The sequence below is a fragment of the Meleagris gallopavo genome, chromosome Z, assembly GCF_905368555.1.
Source record: "Meleagris gallopavo chromosome Z, MGAL_WU_HG_1.1, whole genome shotgun sequence".
NCBI lineage: Eukaryota > Metazoa > Chordata > Aves > Galliformes > Phasianidae > Meleagris > Meleagris gallopavo.
Genome location: NC_139435.1, coordinates 10,372,530 through 10,392,961, shown reverse-complemented (window position 1 = coordinate 10,392,961; position 20,432 = coordinate 10,372,530). Strand labels below are relative to the sequence as shown.

General features: G+C 42.4%; 1 protein-coding gene across 5 annotated transcripts in view; it reads left to right on the top strand.

The window, feature by feature from the left end:
- The window catches only part of ADAMTS12 (ADAM metallopeptidase with thrombospondin type 1 motif 12), a 175,755-nt gene extending 170,442 nt beyond the window's left edge, over positions 1-5,313 (top strand). For all 5 annotated transcript variants that reach the window (XM_085212861.1, XM_010725311.4, XM_019610350.3 and 2 more), the window contains 2 exons: positions 289-442; positions 2,468-5,313. In XM_085212861.1, coding sequence (XP_085068987.1) covers positions 289-442; positions 2,468-2,700 — 387 coding nt within the window. In that variant the 3' untranslated portion in view covers positions 2,701-5,313. The remainder of the gene's footprint in view (positions 1-288; positions 443-2,467) is intronic.
- The last annotated feature ends 15,119 nt before the right edge of the window (positions 5,314-20,432 follow it).

The window sequence follows — 20,432 nt, the reverse complement described above, 5'->3', positions numbered from 1 at the left end:
GTCTTTATAGTATTTCCATTTCAGACTATCCTCCTATTCAGAAAGTACTCCTGTCACCCTGGTTGTACATTCCAAAGTGCTGAATTTGTTCTCTCTCCATTGTATACTGACAAATCTAGCCATACAGATAGGTGTCTAGGTAGAGAATTTAATACACAAAGTATTTATTGTCCTTAGTTCTGGATCGTATGTTTTTTTAGCTTTCCATCTCACTACAGCTCACGTGTTAATATATTACACAACTCCCACTTAGAAATACTTAATAGTATTAAAATGGCTTTTTTTCAGTGCACTGTTTCCTGTGGAGGAGGCATTCAGCAAAGAACCGTGAAGTGCAGGAATATAGAAACCGATGAAACAGAAGATGACAGTATGTGTGTGGATAAGCCCAAGCCAACAGAGCATCAGCAATGCAATCAGCAAGCGTGCAGAAAAAACGCAGGTATGATAATGTGCCGGCAGCAGACAGCTTCCAAGTAGTTCTGTGTTTGTTCTGAGGTGTTGGAAAAGCCAGGAGTCTGTGAGCTTGCTGTAAATGCTACATGCACAGTAATTATACGTTAGTTACTACTCAGCTACACCGTTGCCAGAATCATGCTGTATTCTCCGTTCCTTCTTGCCTTGTGTTGCTGTGATGGGGCGTTCTGAGCACGCATCCATGATTTACAATGCCACAACTAAATGAATGGCTCTGCCTGCATTGGTGGGTTTTAAGTAGTTCATAGGCTGCTTTTAAGGCCTGTAGAAGGAAGTGCCATGAGTCCAAACAGATGCTGTTTCTTAAGATAGATGACCTTATAGGTTCTGCAAATTCTAAACAAGGAGTACAAGCAAGCAAAGTGAGAAAGACACAGTAAGAAAAATCTGACTAGCAGTGAAAGCAGGCTCTTTGCACTTTGAATTCTGTGTCCCAGAGAGTGGGACATGTATGTATGTTCAAAGTGAAGAGATGGAGAGAATAAAACTCCTTCAGATAATTATTGTCCAGAAAAAGAAAAACTGTAGCAGAAGGGGGAAGAAAACACAAACAAGAATCTTTATCCATGTTTATGACAAATACAAAGTTTAGAAAAACTTGGAGCTCCATAGTCTTGTGTACTGCAGTATCCAACAGGTACCCTAAGGGTGAGCACAGCAGCAGCTCAGACACTTGCTGGAATAGCCTTCATAGACCTTTTGGAGGAGGATTCTTCCCTCTTAGAAAGTTTTTAGTGAGGGTGCAGTCTGATGAAGAGACAAGAGATTGGCTCCTGAGGGTAATGCAGATATGGCATGCAACTAAGGGTGATATATGATTCCTCCTGCTGTTCAAAAATCTTGAGCATGTTTTGCCCCAGGGTTGAATTGGTCTGCTTATCTCTTATCCTTCTCATATTTGAAAAGACAGACTCAGATAAATAGTACCCATGCAGATTAGTTAATAGTTACTTCTGTAAACAGGCCAATGAAATGTCCTAGTGGGGAAGGCCAGTGGTGCGTGCAGTCCCATATTTTGTCTCCAGGAATGACATTAGGGGGTCCCACTTAGGGAAACTAAGTGCTGAGTGCTTCTCTGTGGCTTATTTCCTGGCTTTTCCTCCAGCATTCTCAACTGACATAGGAGGACAAATTAAAGCACACTATCCTGATTCTTTTAGTTTAAATTTATGTAACTTCCGTGAAATTTCCTTTTTGAAACTCCGATACTGTCTGCTCCTACCACCTCTTCTGGCAGCGAGTTCCAGAAGTTTGCAGTCTGCTGTGAAAAGTCATCCTGACTTTTAAATCACCTTTTACTAGTTTCTCCAGTTCTGGTACTGAGAACTTTACTGAAAAAATTCTGCATTCAGCTAATCCGCTACCTTTCTGCTTTTGCAAACCTTGACCTTTCTTCAGCTATTGCTTCTCAGATTTTTTAATTCCTAACCAAATCTGATATGTCTCAGTTTATTAAAGCTACCACAGAGCTGTCAGCGTTATATTACAGATGTTAGCAGTCTCTGACTTATTTTTGTGCTGCAGAAAGTAGAGTCGTGCTGAACCTGTAGTTCGTGTGCCTTGTTTATGCTCTTCCTGCCTGCCCTGCATTGCTCTGTAGCAAACTGCAGCTCTTTGGCTTCTCTTAAATACACTATTAAAAAAATGTGGAGGACCAAAATGTGTACCAGGCATGCACATCATTGTTACTGAATCTCTCTGACAGTTCTAAAAGGCAGAAATGATAAAGTGAAAAATATAAACCAACTCTGTCTGCTGCAAAAGTAAATCCTCGCTGCCCGATAATTAAAAAGCACTTCATTTTCTGAGGCAGAAGGCCATGTGAAATTTGCTATGACCTTTCCATTTGGATGTCCTAAACTTTCAGAAGGCTCAAGTTAACCAGTAATATGCAGGAAGAGAAAGCTGTCATAAGGCATTTTAAGATTCTTGACATGCAGATGATTTGTCAGCAAAATACAGATTATTCTTCTCATTTTCTCTACCATAGGCCTCCCCTGCAGCAAAGACCAACTGTCGATTCACTTCTGCCAGAGGCTGAGAGACATTGGCAAGTGCTTGGTGCCTTCAATACAATTGCAGTGCTGCTCCACATGTAGCCATCCCCGAATTCGTAACAAAGCAAGATACTGGGATCAGCGAGGCCTCAAACAACATTATACTAAATCTAGAAGAAAGTCACCTGAGAACCAAGAAAACAACAGCCAAGATGCTCAGCACTAGCTGTTTTTTAGCTAGTTAATTTCAATAGGGCTTCTGTTTACAAGTTTTATGTGTCTTTGTGTGTTTTTCTGAACCGTCCAACATAAATGAAAATCTGTGATCACAGCTGGGAAAACACATTCCTTAGGGTTATCAATCCTAATTTACTGCTTCGATTTCTTATCTGTACAAGTCCAAGATTTGTAACATAATTTGCAATGTGCCATCAGTTAGTATTTAGGTGTGCATAGAGGCTATAGACAAGCTTGGAATAATTCTTTTTAATTAATGTTTTGCTTGCTCTCTTCCATCTTTTTTCCAAAACCAGCTTGAAACAGCAGCCTCACCTAACTCGAGTGCTCAGTGAAGGATGATGGGACAGCCAACACAGACTTGTGCTGTGGATCAGATCCCCCTGTTCTCACTCACTTTTATATTCTTTTTTATTTTATTTTAACAAAAGAGGTGAAGTGGCAGTGTTCCTCTCAATTGCTTCCACACTTCAGTTCTTAAAAATTTAAAACAGAGTTTTGTTTCAATTGATGTGCAGGCCGTACAGCAAAAAAAAAAGTTTTTGAAAAGAAAAATTGTTCACTTAGTCCTTGACTGAACATCTAAAGGATACCTCAGAAACAGCCTGCCCTGACCAGTTGTCCCCTACTGCAAAGGTCTTGCTGTAACATAAAACAACCCATCAAAATTGGAATTTTAAGTGCTTTCTACTTTCTACTATGAAAGCAAAGCTTTTTCATCTACCATATAAATGGACTGAGTATTAGTGTGAATTATTTGAGATAGCAGTACCATTTAACCCAATAGCTCCTTGAATGGCATAAAATCACATCCACGTTATTGTTACCACTCACTCACAGAAAATTTGTCCCCCCAGTTCTATCAGTAATCATAGCAAAACACCTGCGATTAGGAACCTGAGAGCCAGAATATCTGCATAGTAGCATTCTGGACGTCAGCCATTAAGACAGCAGTAGCCAAATAGTTCTTTGCTATTAAAAGAAATGACAGAACAACTGCTAGGGAGGCCAGACTGGACTCTTCAAAGCATATCTGGGATTTTCGACAGAGATGGACAGAGCCTAGCATTTAGATTAAAATTCAGTAGAAGTTGGACATCTTGAGTCTTCATACTCTTTTGAATATCTCAGATTTATTCCCTAACTACCTTCGACGATTTGAGATTGTAATACAGGGAAATGTCACGTTTTGTACGATGCAGAGTGAGATACATAGCCATGAATTGAAGTGTCACTGAAATTACAGAGCCATGACTAGCTAATAGTCCTATTTCTAGACAAACCTGTATGGAAGTTAATCAAAACACTTTGGCTAGGCTTTGCTGTATCAATCTAATGAAGAAGACCATAAGTCTAATTGCCCCTTTTTGTGGGTTTGTGGCCTTTGGGTAAGGGCTCACTTCTTCACTTGAGGTATCTGGGAGTTTAGGATACGCAGCATGGTAAGATTAGATTTATTAATCTCTGTGATGGGAACGTAACCCCAGTTATAGGTGCTGATAAAACTTAAAAGCCACTGTTAAAAACATGGTGCTAGTATACATAGATGTGGGGGATGACTTACAGTGGTGCATGTGCGTGCATGGCCTATGGGCACGTACTCTTAAACAATACATATCCATGGTGTTGCTGGCCAATGCCAGGCATATTGCTTTTTCAGTATCACAGGTGCTTATGTCCTTCTGAGGTCCTGAATTGGCCCACTGAACAATAGAAATCAGGTTGGTTCTTATTGCACAGGACACAAAAATACTGAAATATGTGGAGAAGTGGAGTTGTTCCATCAATGAAAGGAAGCATTTGAGCAGGCTTTGGCCTCAAGCTGCATTGTACAGAGTAGAGCCTGCACAGTGAAATCTGAGGCAGTTGTCTGATGGCCAAACAAAACTGACTGGCGGTCACCGGGAATGCATACTGGAGGTCAGCAGAGGGACCACCAATCATGGGAGCTAATGAGAAGGGAGATGGCTGCGTGAAGATAGTGCAGATGGGAGGAAGGATGCCTTGGGGTTGGGTTGGGCTTTTCAGTGCTCCTTACAGCCAGTGTGGACAAAAACCATGTCTGTCTTCATAGTTTTATTCAGGGAGTTGTTACTTCATTTGAAATAAATGAAAGTAAGTCATATCATAAACATTAATGGAAATAACCATTCTGCCTGGGATAGCACAGTCGTCACTGTTATTCAGCTTAAAGCTGTAGGGAAAAGTCTGTGATAATAACATGAACTATTTTAACAGAGCAGCACCCATTGCTGTATTTTACATTGCACTCATCAGCCTAATATCTCCTTTATGCTAACAGCATTTAGTCATCTCTCTCATTCATTTAGGAAAATTCATTTCTTATGACATATCTCTTTTTAAGTAAATGTTGATTTACGATCCTAACCCAGAAAGTCGCTATTCTTAAAACTGAATGGAGTATCAAGAGCTGAGGCATAATATCATTACGTTATCATATTAGCCTGAGACACATCAGCTTCAGCAGGTTGCTCAGGAAAGGTTTGTATTTAGCACATTCACTGCTTGCTCTAACATTTCAAGGTTTAAAAAGCAGACTATGATTACTTGTTTCGAGCTTCAATAAATGGCATTGCTTACACCTGTTGTCTCTGATGTTTTGTTTCCAGTCCTTGTCATTTTTGTCTAATTATTCCAGATGTATCCTCATCATTCATGTATTTTGATATTTGATATTCCAACATGAAAAAAGATCATTAAAATCAAGAGGGAAAATGTAGCAGGTCACAGTGCTTATTTCCTATGAGATAGATGGCATCTTATCGCCTGAGACCAAGCAGATGCACTTTAGCTCCTTGGTAGCAGATGGATGTAAGCATGCCTGTTGTGGGAAGTATTTGTTTTCATGAGCAATTGTTTACACATTGTTATTGTATGTTCATTCCATTCCCACCTCTGTATTCTTTCAGTACTCAAGATTTGCTAGTATAGCTGATTTGTGCTGCCCAGAAATGTAGTCACACTAATTCAGTTCCTTGACCTGCAGCCAAGGAGCACAAGGATTTCAGCTTGTATAGAGAGCACCATGAGTTTATGCCTCGTTACCCAACTCCACCCATGCTCCATCCATAGGCTCAGGCTCACGACACCCTGCAGATGTTGCAGGAAGTTACTGCTTCATGCTTCACAAAGGAGCACTCAAGCCCCCGGAGCAGCGTCCTGTGTAGCTGATCTAAGAGACAGCGATGAATTGGATTGAGAAATGAGTTGGAGTTTCTCCACTTCTTGCAAGGGCTCGTTGAGTGTGCCCAGCACTACAGCCTCTGCAGTCTTTATACCTGCAGGTGACAGAAAATAAGGAGCTCACATAAAGATGGCGCATATTTCTGTAATTGATTGATCCCTCCTTTCTCGTAATGGACAAATGGAGATATCTCCTGAATGCCCACAGAAACAAAACCTGAGATGTGTTAGCATAGCAGTATTACAGTAGTCTGTTCTACAGCTGTGATGGAGGTACAATGAGAGCCATGAGGATGAGCAGTAGCTACTCTACATTCAAAGTAGGCAACCATCATTGTAAGCAGGAATGTCTGGGTTTGGGGAGGAAAACGTGGGAGAAATGACAAGTTGTTAAATACCAAGACTGCCATCAGATGCCTAATCTAAAGACGGTGTCTCATTTTCACCTGGGATAGAATTGTTTTCTTCACAGTATCTGGTATGCTGCTAAGTTTAGGTTCTGTGAAGAAAACAATGTTGATAATACACCCATGTTTACAGTTGCTGCCAAGCAGTGTACAGAGCCAAGGCCATTCCTAGCAAAGGGCCCAAGGAGCTGGGAGGGGACAGAATCATGGACATCTGACTTCAACTGTCCAAAGGGATATTCCATACTATATGACATCATGAAGAAGGAGTTTTGAAGGGGGTGGTAATTCATCTCACTCTTTTCCACTAGCTGGGCATTGATTGATGGGTGGTGAGCAATCAATTATGCATCACTTGTGATGTGCTTTTATATATATATGTGTGTGTGTTTGTCATAATCATTATCCTCCTCCTTTTCTCTATCTTATTAAATATATTTATCTCAAACCACTAGTTCTACTTTGTTTTTCTGGGTTCTCTCCCCTGTTGCACGGAGAAGTGGGGGAGTGAGTGAACAATTGTGTGGTGCTCAGCCACCTGCTGGATTAAACCACAACAGACAACTCAAAACTAAAATTTTTCAAGATTCTTGAGGACTTCTGCTGATTCACTGTTATCTTTATGAGCCATTAGTTGCAACTTTTGCTAAATCGAAGACTTGGGACAGAAGAAAAACAATTATGTATAGAGATTGGGAGATTTGGAGAAGTCAGTCTTTTGCTGGTTCTTTGCTGTTACCTCTATCCAGTTATATGCAGCTGAGAAGATGGTCATTAGCAGCTCTCTGCCCTCAGCTAGATTCACTGAACAATTAGCTTCAGTTGGGTAAACTTCAGTTTGACTCTTTGATGAGTAAAATAGCCCTGTACCAAAGCCTGGCTTGTGAGAAGAAACTGTCTGATTTCACTCTTGATTTGCTACGGAAGAATAATACAGTGCCCAAGGTATAGTTAGACAGTTAAAGATCCTCTTCCCTCACTGTGTATTACCTGCATAGCACACACCTCTGGATCAGGTTTCTGGTAAATTTGTCGGGGGAATGCTTTATCCCTAAACCCCACTGCAGTCTGTACATCAAACTGCTTGCAGGTGTCAGAATGGAAGGGCATCTAGTGTCTAAGCACAATGACAGAAACACATGGTAGAAATGTTGGCTCCAGTTTCACAGGCAGCTGAACCTCTAACATCCCTCTGCCACCAGAAGAGCTCTACTCCTCAGCCCATGCTGCTTGGGCAATCCCACCCCTCTTCCAGCACTGTCTGTGAGCTAACAGGGCTCGTGGACTCAGCAGAAAACTCATCACAATTTAGTTTCTTACTCTCTTATTGTTGTAATGATTTATTTGGGTCTGTGCAGAGAACACAGACTTTTCACTGCACTGCACTGTCTGCTGCTGTGTCTGCTCAGGGTATCAAGAAGTCTGCCAGCGAGAAGCCAGCCTGCCTGAGCTCATTGCAGAGGTGATCGGGATTGGCCAGGTGCAGGGAAAGAATGGGCACAGCCTTGATGTTGCAGAAGAGCTGCCTCTAGAAAGGACCTGGAAAGAGGTGCGGAGGAAACATTTATTGGAAGAAATTTCATGGCATATTTCACATGGAATATTTCACTAAGAAGCTTCTATGCAGTCCCTGTGCAGAATAGTGTTTGATAAAGTTGTTCTCTGCAGTAATTTTCTTCGTCTTCTTTGGTTTTGGCTCTGAGTTTGATCTTTTGTGGCATTGTAGGCTATAAAAAGCAGGGAAAAGTACTGGGAAAAGTATATTTGTGTCAGATCCCCATACTAAATGCCACAGTGGAAAAACCAGAGATGGACTCAGCTGACATTCACTGGCAATTACTAACATTTGGAGGCTATAAACTAAAACATAGAAGATAAATCTAAGCTAGTTTGTGCAATTCAGATGTTGGTGTCTTCAGGCTAGCAAATTGAAACTGAATAGTGGAGGAATATAACTATTTCTAAATAAGTAATGAATTCAGCCTGATAGCTTTGCTAAAATAGAGCAACCACAGCATCTGAAGTCTATCAATGTTCTCTTTGGAAGTCACTACTTGTGCTCTCAGGTGCATCTAAATCTTCAGAACTATAACCCTTGCAAATTCTGCCTTTTGGCTTAGTTGCATTAAAAATACAGATGTACCTTTTCTAATATGACTCTGGGCTTTGCTGTGGAAAAGATGTCAGCTCTGAAGGGGACCCACTTTTCCTGTCTCAGATCTGTTATGCAGTCATTAAAAAGAAATTTATACACTGTCTCTGAGAAAATAACAGGATTTTTTCATCCCAGCTTGTTTGCTCAGTCCTCAGCACATCAGTTTTGACATTCAGTATTGATCTTGTGGCTCTTATGTGAAGTTCTTTGTGGAAGAGTACATGGTTCATGAACATATCCCATGGATGGTGATGGTGATGTGCAGGATTTAAAAGCCCATTATCTGTCCTCTTCCCCCACAGTGAACCCAAACAATGAATCGCTCCTGAAAGTATCACTCAAGCAAAGGTAATGCCAGCGTAATTAAGCAAGTGTCAGATTAAACTCTGACCAGGAGTACAGAAAGTTTCAAGCAGTAACCACTGTACCAAAAAAAAAGCAGATGGATGAGCATAGCCCACACATCTCCTACCCATGGAGGTTTTTGCAGCAATACACTATTACTTAAACAATGTAGGATAGAGGGAAATTGCTGTAAATGGTCACAGTATGTGACTTTCTTGTGGCCATTTGGATGGATGTGGCAGATATATGCACCCAGAAGGACAATGGTTAAGGTCTGCTGGGGAGCAATGGAGCATGGGAGAGACTCCAATATCCTCAGGTTGTGAGGATGGGTGATGCATGTAGGGCATGGGTAATTTCAAATAAATGCAGTAAGCCTGTTTAAGCCTTTCCTAAGGGCCAAGAGATGTTACATGCAAGCAGAGTGCTGGGTGTTTTTCCACTGTGCAGCTGTTGGGGGAGTTCAAGCCATATGGTATGGAGCTGGGTGCAGTGCCCTCCCACCCTTAAAGGTCCTCTTGGATTTGAGTAAATGCTATCAGCTAGCAAAAAGAGAACGTGCTCATTGTGTAGAGGCTGGAGGAAGCTGAGAACAAGAAGAGGCTGCAAGGTGAAGCTGATTGCTTCAGAATCAGAAGGGAGTCCCAGGCAGACCGAGATCATTCTACATGATTGTGTCAAGGTAGTGCATGGCTTTGCTGCAGCAGTGGTCCTTGGGATGCGAGCAGGTACCCGGTGTTGTCTTGCAATGCTACAGCTGTGTTCCTGCTTGCCAGACTGCCTGGGCAAAGAGCACTGTTCTATGGCAGTGCTGGAATTAGAGGAGATTCCCATTATGAATGCTGTCCAGCTGGAATGCTGGCAACTGTGGCACTAATGGAAAACTGCCATAAAGAAAATTCCAATTTGAGAGAAGCTGATTCCTCTTGTGACCTATCAGAAAGAAAGTTTTATTATAAATCCATGAAGACTGTTTATGAATGGGACTGCAGTGAATTTTCAAACTCCCCACACTCTTATTTACATAGATGGCAGGCACAGAGAGACCATGTTTTCTGTCTGCTTTTCTGCGTCTGTTATCTGTTTCATACAATAGCTGAACTAATGAAGCTTGAGATTAAATTACCTCTTATCCACTGTGTTCATTTGGAAGTGTATTGTTTGGTTGCTTGGCTCTGGAAGCAAAAATACACTGTTATGTTATAATATACGGCAGCTTGAATCAGACTCAAACAATGCTGGCTTACAAAATTGGTGTCATTTACTGCAGCTCCTACTTTCTGAATGCTAACGGAATGGTGTTTTTCTCCAGAGGAAAACTGCTAATTCATTTCAGTGTGTTCTTGTCCCTAATCCTCCAAAGCTTCATGGGAACAGCAGGGCCCTACTTGTCCACATATCTGTGCAGTAACTGAGGCACTGAAAAGCCAGTGACATTCTGCCCCAAGCTAAAAGCAAATCCTGTGCCCAGACCCTTCACCTAGCAGCCATAGACCAGAGAAAAGGGAACGGCTGGTGAGGGCATTCCTCCTGCCTATCTGAGGATGCGTTCAGCTGACCTTGGCTTTGAGGCTGTGTAAAATGAAATTTCTGCATCTGAGCTAGGGGAGGCCATGGGCATTCTCAGGATGCAGCATGAAACCAGGAGTTTGGATGCCCCTCTTGCTAGCAAGTGCTCTCTGCACAGTTCTCTGTTGCTTCTGGATCACTTCATTTCTCACCACACCTATCTTCCAAGCATGCATTTGGGCAGAGCAGATGCTGCCACAAACAGACCTTTCTGAAGTTAACGGGAGCAGAAATGGGTCTTGGTAATTAATGCCAGTACAGTTTTGGCTAACTAGGTCTTAATGAAACGTGCTGTTCTCCTTACACAAGCAACACACTGTTTGATGGAGAAGGGAACCCTCTTTTGTAGGAGGAACATGCTGGGAACAAGGAGAGCTAGTGTGAAACCCCTGCAGAGATGCTGGGTCTTTTGATATGTTGCTCATTTGTCTCTTCAGCATTCATTCTGTCACTCCAGGATCCTTGAACTGCAATCATCCTCCAAATGGGAAATGTATCTTTCAATCCTCACAGTATTCAAAAAGGTGATGAGACAGGGAACATACATCACAGTCTCCACCGAGCTCAGTAAAGCCTTTCAGCAGCCCATGTCTCTCAATTCACTGACTGATGTTACACAAAGGAAGCTGTGTTCCAGGAGCTTTTACTACTGCCATCACCTGCCCTGCCCTAAGTGTGACCGTTAGTGTGGTGTGAAGCTGTAGCAACTGAATAAAGATCAGAGGTCAAGGTTTACATCATAGAGTCACTAAGGTTGAAAGAGACCTCTCAGATCATCTGGGCCAACCGTCAGCCCATCTCTACCATGCCCACTAGTTGTGCCCCTCAGTGCCCCATCTCCAATTTTCTTGAGTACCTCCAGGCATGGTGACTCCTCCACCTCCCAGGGCAGCCTGTTCCAATACCTCACCACAATTTCAGAAACGAATCTTGTCCTAATGGCCAAACAGAACCTCCCCTGGTGCAGCGTGAGGCCATTCCTTCTCATCCTATTGCTGTAACCTGGGAGAAGACACCACGCCTACCTCATTACAGCCTCCCTTTGTGGAGATGTAGAGTGTAATGAGGTCTACTTTGAGCATCCTCTTCTCCAGGCTGAACAGTCACAGTTTCCAGGCAGCAGCCCATGCTCTAGGTGCAGAACGGTTTCCTCTGTGTGAAACAGAAGTTTTAACAGTGCCAGCAGGGACTAATTATTCTCGAAAGTTTATTCACTGAAGAAACGGCTATTGGATGGAGTGTTAGAAACCTTTTGTACTTTGTTAGGCTCAGTGAAAAGTCATGAATGGTGTCAAAACTGTTTATTTTGATATTGATGAAGTGAAATCTTTCTGTTGGGGAGTGCAGGAGGATGCTGCTCAAAAGGCAAAAGCAATGTGTTGGAGCTTGTGTTTGGATCACATATCTTGCTGGGTCTTGGCAAGTGTCATCCACTTCCCAGTCCTACCCCTATCATTATGAAGTGATAATTAGAGTGGAACTAAGAGACTGTATAGTATTTAGAGCTGATGGGTGAGAACAAGGAGCATCTCCTCTCTGTTGCACTGGGAAATATTTCCATTGCATCTTGACTCCGGCTGATCTCTTTTTCTGTAATTAATCAGTCAACAGAGAGAGAATCAGTTACTTATGAGAGCCATTTATTTTCAGGTTGTCAGATGAACTATGCTGATTTCATGCAGGAAATCTACTGAGCAGAACGGTGAATGTTGTTGGTTCACTGGGTGTGCTTCACTAGCTGATAGCCAAAGCAAGTTTGTGCTGAATCAGCCCTGTTAGGAATTACTGGGAGTCTCCAAACAGATTTCTGGGGTGTGTCTGACCGAGTCCCATTCTTTCCACAAGCACAAAGCCACCATGTGCTTGACTCTGGGGAACTTTTATAGGGGAAAGAATAAAATAAGTGAGGAAAGAACTTCTGCAGCAGCCAGTGCCCCTACCCCCTCAGCTCGGATTTGTCTGCTGAGAAGAAAATGTGCTGCACATGAAACATTCTGCCATAAACAAGGGGAGTTGGTCTCTTTCTTGTTTTTTGTCACCTTTATTCATTGGGTTCGTTTTTGTTTAGTGAACAAATATATTTGTTTAGTGAATTAAGACTGCTGATCAGCAGTTGTGTCATTAACAGTTCCAATCAAAAGAAGAGTGTGTTTTTAATTTGAACTGTACTAGGATTGTGCCCAGTGAAATCGAGGTATGCTGTTTGCTTGTGAATTGGGCTGCTAGGATGGCAGAAACTTCAAATTAATCTCATGTTTTGTTACCACATGTTCAAGACTTTATCTGCTGAAATTCTGTACCTTCTATTTCTAACATCTGGACTGTGCTGTTTTTTCCATGCCAGGAATACATACAGCCTCCATTAGAACTCTAATGAGTTCACGAATTTTGTTCAACTCAACTTTCAATCTTCTTTTAAATGAAATAAATGCACTCATTTTTTTCAGTTATGCCCAGGCATATTTCAATTTTTTTTGTTCTTTTTCTGAACCTTCAAAAATACTCCTTTAAAATGTAGACACAGGAACTTGCTGCAGAATTGCAAATCAAGTTTTGTCACTGCACATGGTGTTGTTACCAGTTCCACTGTTTTTTTGGGCTCAAATTTACTTCATACTCCAACAGCATTAGGTTATAAATATAAATTCAGTACTTTGCCATTACTGTGCTGGTATTTTTCAATGTCACGAACTTAAAAGCATGCAGCCACCCACTCACCTGTGTATTGTCATCTTTGCTTTTTGTTTTTTTTTCTTTATAAAAGCAATCTTTAAATTCCACAAGCAAGTAGCTCCCGTCATCCTTTTCATCAACCACTCTCATGTACTTTTCACTCTCATTCACTCTTTCTTCTCTTCCAGATCACTGATAAAGAAACTTAATGGCAAAAGAAACCAAAAACCTCTCTCCACAGAAATAAAAATGTCTGGTTGATGTTTCCCTAATTTTTACAATCAGTTCTGAGTGTGCTTGTTTTTAGCAGTGTTCGTTCATAAAATGAAAATGTCACATAGAGAAAGTGAAGTCTTTCACAAACACCTATTTGTTCGGTCCAACTGATTTCATTGTCTCCTGGAGAGAAGCTATCATCACTGGATCTGGGGTTGTTCTGTCTGGAGAAGAGGAGGCTCAGGGGAGAACTTATCATTCTCTACAGCTGCCGTAAAGGAGTTTGTAGTGACGTGGGGATCAGCGACAGGACAAGAGGGAACGGTCTCAAGTTGCACCAGGGGAAACACAATATGGGTATTAGAAAAAATGTCTTCTCAGAAAGAATGGTGAGGTGTTGGAACAGGCTGGCGAGGAAGGTGGTGAAGTCACTGTCCACGGAGGTGGTCAAGAAACATGCCACTGAGAGACATGGTTAGTAGGCATGGTGGGGATGGGCTGGAGTTGGACTGGATGATCTAAGAGGTCTTTTCAACCTTAATGATTCTATGATTCTTTTTGGTTAGACAAGAACCAAGATACTAAAATCCACAGATATGACCTCCGCCTGAAGTTGTAATCCCAAGGCACACTCCAAAAGTTCTTGACAACAGCTTTGAGATATCTTCAATCTCAACATCTGTTTGTTTAACTACTGATCTTTGAGCAGATGGCCAGATGCTCTTTGAAATGGGAGGAAAGAAAGGTAAGAGTCATAGAGGCTTTGTTTTTGAGGAGCTGAAAATTCTGTGATTTCATATTCTCACTGCCTGAGATCTACTGCATGGCCTGCTTCTGTACTGACTTTTGATAGTCTTAACTGCACTTTTAAAATCATGGGAATTAATTTCACAAACTAAGCAGCTGCAGTTCCAAGCAACTACAGAGTGGTGCTTGGGAGCAGTGAGACTCCTGGGACTTGGACCACAAAGATTATGAGGGTTCTGGAGCATCTCCTGTATGAAGAAAGGCTGAGAGACCAGGGCTGTTCAGCCTGGAGAAGAAATGACGCAGTAGTGAAGTGGGGCCTTCACAAGCACATGCTGTGCTCCAGGTTCCATTTGCAAAGCAAGGTGAATCCCACCCCCAGGTTGCTGCTTCAGAGCACAGAGGGGTTAAACCAGAGCCTTCCCATACTTTCCCAAGGGGCAGTTTTCAGGCACTCTTGCAGAGTGAAACCATGTTAGGAGTCAACAGGCCTCACTGCCTCAGGCACCCTGTGCAAACAGTCTTGTAGATGTCAATGGGTGAAACTGGGAACAGAGCTGCCTTAAGCTGGGGAGAGCAGTTCAGCTCCAGTAACAGCCTAAAGGAAAAGTACATTATTTTAGAAGTTGATCCAGCAGCTGCTGGTTTGGAGGTGAAAGAAGAGGGCAGCTGAGAGTGCTGGAAGTTTGTGAGTGGGGTGACCTTGGTATAGATCTGTGTGCTTCTCAGTTCCGTGTGATTCAAAGTGCAGCCATAGGCCTGTGGTCATCCACAGATGACTTCAAAGTACTGGGAGTTGAAATGAAGTTGAAATTTGTGTAATTTTTATAAAAGAAGGAATTTCATGTCTCAGTGTAGGACTTACTTAATCTCTGCCAGCTCTATACGTTACCGAACAAGGAGTAGCTTGCTTCTGAATTTGCAGTGTGGGAATACTTATCTCCAATGATCTTGGTTCACCCTCTGCTCAGCCATTTTAGGAGTGAAAATGCCACCTTCTGTATGAAATAATATCAGATGCTACTTCTGTATTATTTCAAATGTCAGTGACTTCTAGCCTACAACATAGCAGCTGGACTCAATCTCTGGGCAGTGGAGACCCAGAGAGTCTCAGGGATTTTTAATGGATAGAAAGAGACTTCACAAAAGACATATTTTTCAACTCTTGTGGGAAGCTCAGAATTCTTTTTTTCAAAATGACATGTTTTATTATAAATGACATTTTACTAGACAGTGATTTTTCTCCTGTGGGAAAAAAACCTGCGTATTGTCATAGTTAACATTTTCCTCTAGAAGTGAAGTGTTGACAGTGTTGTGGTTCTTGCTGGAAAGCTGTCCAAGCCTTGACCTGCTGTTTGCATCTGTCTGACTCTGTGTCTGGTCATAGCAACAACTAAGAAACAGCACTTTCCATGTTTCTGAGATGGTGGCCTTAACTTCTCTGTCTAATTTCTTTTCTAAGGCTACATTTCCCCCATAAAGATTTGAGAAATACTACATAGTAACTTATGAGCAATGCTATAATTCATTGCTCTTGTTCTTTGTTAAATAGCCTTTATAGTCTATCTGTTATATTGTACTGAGTGTTATTTATTAACATAATCAACTTCAAATCGTGACTCATATGAAATTGCTAACTGATCTGGAGATCTGAAGAGACTCCTGAAATGGTGAGTTGAACCAACTGATGTAGGTAATTTCTGTCTCAAATAGCAAGCCATGCTCCTTTGAAGGTGGGACTAAATAAAAGCTGAAGGGCAATTCATAAGGATTTTCATAAACAGAAGTTTGCCCTCCTCCAATTTTTGAAAACACAAATAAAAATATAATTGCTTTTCAATTTATTTATTTATTTATTTAATTAATTTGAAATGCAATCCATGGCCACAGATCAGTTTTGCAAAGCTTATAGTAACTTTGACTGAGGCGTCAGAAGTTCAGCTCATCATTCCTTGGATGAGATTTGTATGAATGAATGCAATTCGTGATTTGAAAATGGCTCCAGTAATAATACAAGGTCCATTCTTATCTGACAAATACCCATGTGTGCATTTTTTTTTTTTCTTTTTGCAATATCCGCTTCAGTCCCCAGCTCCAAACTCTTCCATCTATCTGCTGCTGATTTCTGTCCTATACTTGAAGCAATGTGCGCTATTCATGTCTATTTAATCACCTTCTGGAAAATTCATGGAATCACAGAGTGGATGATTTTGGCAGGGATTTCTGGAGACTGCCCAGTCCAGTTTCTCTGCTCAGGTTGACCAGGATTATGTCCAGTTGGGTATTGAATTTTTTCAAGGATGAAGACACCTCCACCTCTCTGGGTAACTTGTCCTTACGTATAGACACTTGAAACAGTAAGAAAAAATAGCTACTCCTCCCAGCACAAACCTGCAGAGGTTCACTCCAGTCCCATTGCCCAGGTAATTAATGAAGGTATGAAACAGTACTGGTCCCAGTTTCAACCTTGTGATGCATCACTAGTCGCCAGTATCCAGCTGGACTTGGTGCTGCTGATCACAATTTGATAGGCCTGGGATTTCAGCCACCTGTCAGTCCATGATATATATATTTACTTATCTAGTTCAACCTTCATAACTCCACCTGTTTGTTCATAAGAAATTACAGGAGATGGTGTCAAAAGCTAATAAATTTGGGACTGACAGCTGGTGGGTATTCAGGAATGCTAATCCAAAAGGCTGGTTTACTCGACCAAGGATAGCTCTGCAAACTTTGCCTGGGGCAGCTTAAGATGTGCTCACAGAAATCTCTGCTGACAGTGCTTAAGGTTGCAACACAAAATAAGAGGGCTATTAAAACCGAGCACGGACAAGAAACATTCAGCAAACTCAGCCCTTCACAAAGTGCAAATAACTAACATAGCTAATGTCTGTATTTCTTGAGGAAATTGTCACCCATCTTCTCACTCTGGATTTACAAAGAGTAACTGAGAGCCAGAAGTTTCCAGCCGAGATGGAGGAAAGAAATCTCAGCTGTTTCTGAAGATGAATGCTATAGAGTTGTGGTTCTTTAATGAGCTTTGATTTTATGAAATTCTTGTGTGCTGCTCCTACACCAGGTAACCCTTGCTGAGGCTGCAGTGCTGCCCTTCCTGTCCTGTGCTTCTCCTCCACCAGCTCCTCCTGTTTCTTGAGTGGCAATGGTTCTTGTCAAGTTTAAATGCAATTTTCCAACAATAACAAACAACTGTGTAGGGAAAATCTCTCCACCCCCACCAGGAAAGAGTACTGAAAGCTATGATCAGTCTTCTGTGGAAGAAAAAAGTAAACTGCTAGCCATTTGGCTTTTGCCTTTTCCAAGTGGGTAATGTAGATCTTCCCGTGCACTCCAACACTAGTAGTAACATCTTCATTGCTCATAACACTTCTGGAGTTGTTCCCATAGAAAGGAACAAAGAAAGGAAAAAAAAGAGTTGCTGATAAATATCTAGGTAGAAGTAGCACACATTCTTAGAATCTTAGAGACATGAAGGTTGGAAGAAAACTCTGAGACCATTCAGTCCAATCCCAATCCATCCTCACCATGTCCATTAACCATGTCCCTCAGTGTCACATCTGCGTGTTTTGTTTAACATCTCCAGGGACAGTAACTCCACCACTTCTCTGGTAGTCATCTCCCTTTAGAATTGCACCTGACTGTGGTACATGATGGATGCTGCCTGCCCAAGGATCTGAAGGTTGCTTCCTATGAACCACTGGGCTGACTTAAGCAGTGAGTAAGATTCTCTTGGTCTCTTTTTCCAGATATTTTTATCTGTGATGGCCTATGAAGACTGCTGTCTTCTCAGGGATTGGTCATCGTGCTTTAAAGGCACTGGTGATATTGTGAGCACTGAATCAAAAAGGGGCCTGAAATACCATAAGCCAAGGTTGATCAAAGAGAAGGGTTGATAGATTTTTCAACTTCCAGCTGGGCACTGCTGATTTAGGCCACAAAATGAAGGAGTTCAGCCATGAATGCCCATCAGCATTGTGCAGCTGGATGGTCAGACTATTGCTACAGAGCTGGGGGAAAGTGATGTTCAAGATTTGAGGTGAAGGAGGTCCGACTGAGTGTCTGAAACTGAAACTGAAACTACAGCACAAATCTCTGCCACAGTGCTTTCAAGTTGGTTTGGTACCACTGCTATTTAAAACCAGGGAGAAACTCAATCCTACACAAGAGAAAAAGATTTTGCCTCATCTTTTTTCCCTTTCTTTGGCTGACAGCATGGTTCATGTATTGCTTCGAGTCTGTCAGTGAGTGCTGCTGGCCGCTGGCAAAACAGTGGAGAAGCAGCAATCCCCTTGTGCCATGCCTTTCAGTGACACAGACTGATGCTGCACACAGAGTATACACACATGCGCAGTCTCACTTTCTTCCAACAAACGCAGACTAATCCAAGTTGACACATGACAAAGCCCAACAAAGACACAGAGGGGAGGAGAGTGCAGGTGTGCCAGCATGGAAGCCTGGAGCCCCATGGAACCACAGGGTGACACTGGGCAGTGCTGCAGAGCCCTGCACTCTTTGTGCCCCCGTTAATTAAATTGCCATCTCCTCTGAGCAGAGGTCGCCTGTGTGCAGCTTTGAACAATGAGGGTTTGATCTTGTTTGAGGTCCCCCGGCAGTGCATTAATACTATTACATTAATCATGTTACATGATCTACTGTCACATCACCAAGATAGTTTTTAAGAGCAATGACCCCACAATGAAGGGACAGAGCTAAGGATGGGAAGGTGAAAACTCTTCTCCAGATTTCTGTTACAATTTTAAGCTAATTATTTTTTCCTTCAACTGACATAAAAGCATGGCTTGTACAGGCTAGCGATCAAAAAAACTCTAAGATTTATGGAAATTCTCTCTAGATTGTTGTGTTGCTGTTATCCTCTTTTTGCCTCTGGCTGTGACACAGACAATCCATTTATGTTCATGTCACTGTGTAGCAAAGCCATCACAAGCAGGTGGTGTTCTCCCAGAGTTTGAACCTGAGAAGGAGGCTGGCAGCTGCTTTGGAAAAGGTGCAGGAGGAACCCCTTGCTAACAGGTGGATGTCACTGTTCAGGAGCGAAACACAGCTGAGCTTCCAGTTGTTATTTCATAGAATCACAGAATCAAAGAATCACAGAATAGATTATGTTGGAGAGAAGATTAAAGCCCACACATTTCCAACTCCTGCAGTGGGCTGGTTGCCCCCACCAGCTCAGGCTGCCCATGGCCCCATCCAACCTGGCCTTGAGCATCTGCAGGGATGGGGCACCACAGCTCTCTGGGCAGCAGTGCCAGGGCCTCACCGCCCTCTGGGTAGAGTTTCTTCCTAGAATCTAGTCTAAATTTCCCCTCTTTTAGTGTAAAGCCATTTACTCTTGTTCTATCACTATCTGCCTGTATGAAAGTTCTAAGTTCCCTTCAAGTACTGGAAGGCCAAAGTAAGGTCTCCCCAGAGCCTTCTCTTCTCCAGGTTGAACAAGCCTCTATCTTTCTTTGTAAGAGAGGTGCTCCAGCCCTCTAAGCATCCCCATGGTCCTCCTCCAACCCTGCTCCAGCAGCTCAAAGGTCCTTCTATGGGGACCAGGCCTGCACATGGTACTCCAGATGACGCCTCACAAAGGCAGAGTAGAAGAGGACAATCCCCACCATTTCCCTGCTGCCACCCTTCTGTTGACGCAGCCCAAGATATTGTTGGCCTGAGCTGAAAGCACACTTCTGGCTTATATCCAGCTTTCCATCCATTAGAATCCAAGCCCTTCTCCGCAGGGTTGCTCTCAAGAAAGTCTTCTTCCAGCCTGTGCACATATCCAGGATTATCCTGATCAAAATGCATCAACTTGCGCTTGGCCTTGCTGAACCTTGTTTGGTTCATGTGGGTCCTTGTCACCTTGTCACCTAGAGTTGCAACAGGAAATGTCCACCCCTTGAGATACCCTACAGACATGCAACTTGATGCACCCTGATGCAGCAAATTCTCTGAAAAAGCATGATTAAAATTGGACACACTGAAATTAATACAGCATGTTGGTGATCTCCTCCATCAGCTAAAGGCTAGCACAGCCTAGAGTCAGCCCACCACTTGGGCAGTGTTTCCTGCAGTCTTTTCCTCAGGGTCCTAGCTCAAGCCATGAGGTAATACTACATGATTCTCACTCAAAAAAAAAAACTGTTAATATTTGGCAGTGGCAATGGCAGCTACAGCAGGATAGGATCAGAATGACAGTGTCAGTGCTACGACCTCAGCAGGTTTTTCATTTAGTGGGGTAAGGCTGGTGCTCTATGTGAAAAGCATGCCGATACCTCTGTCCAGCTTAAATGTGAATGGGTAATGCAAGACGTGTTTCTAAGTGATGCAATATTTGCTTTTCTTCATTGACGTGAAAGCAAAATTAAATTATTCTGTGTATCTTTA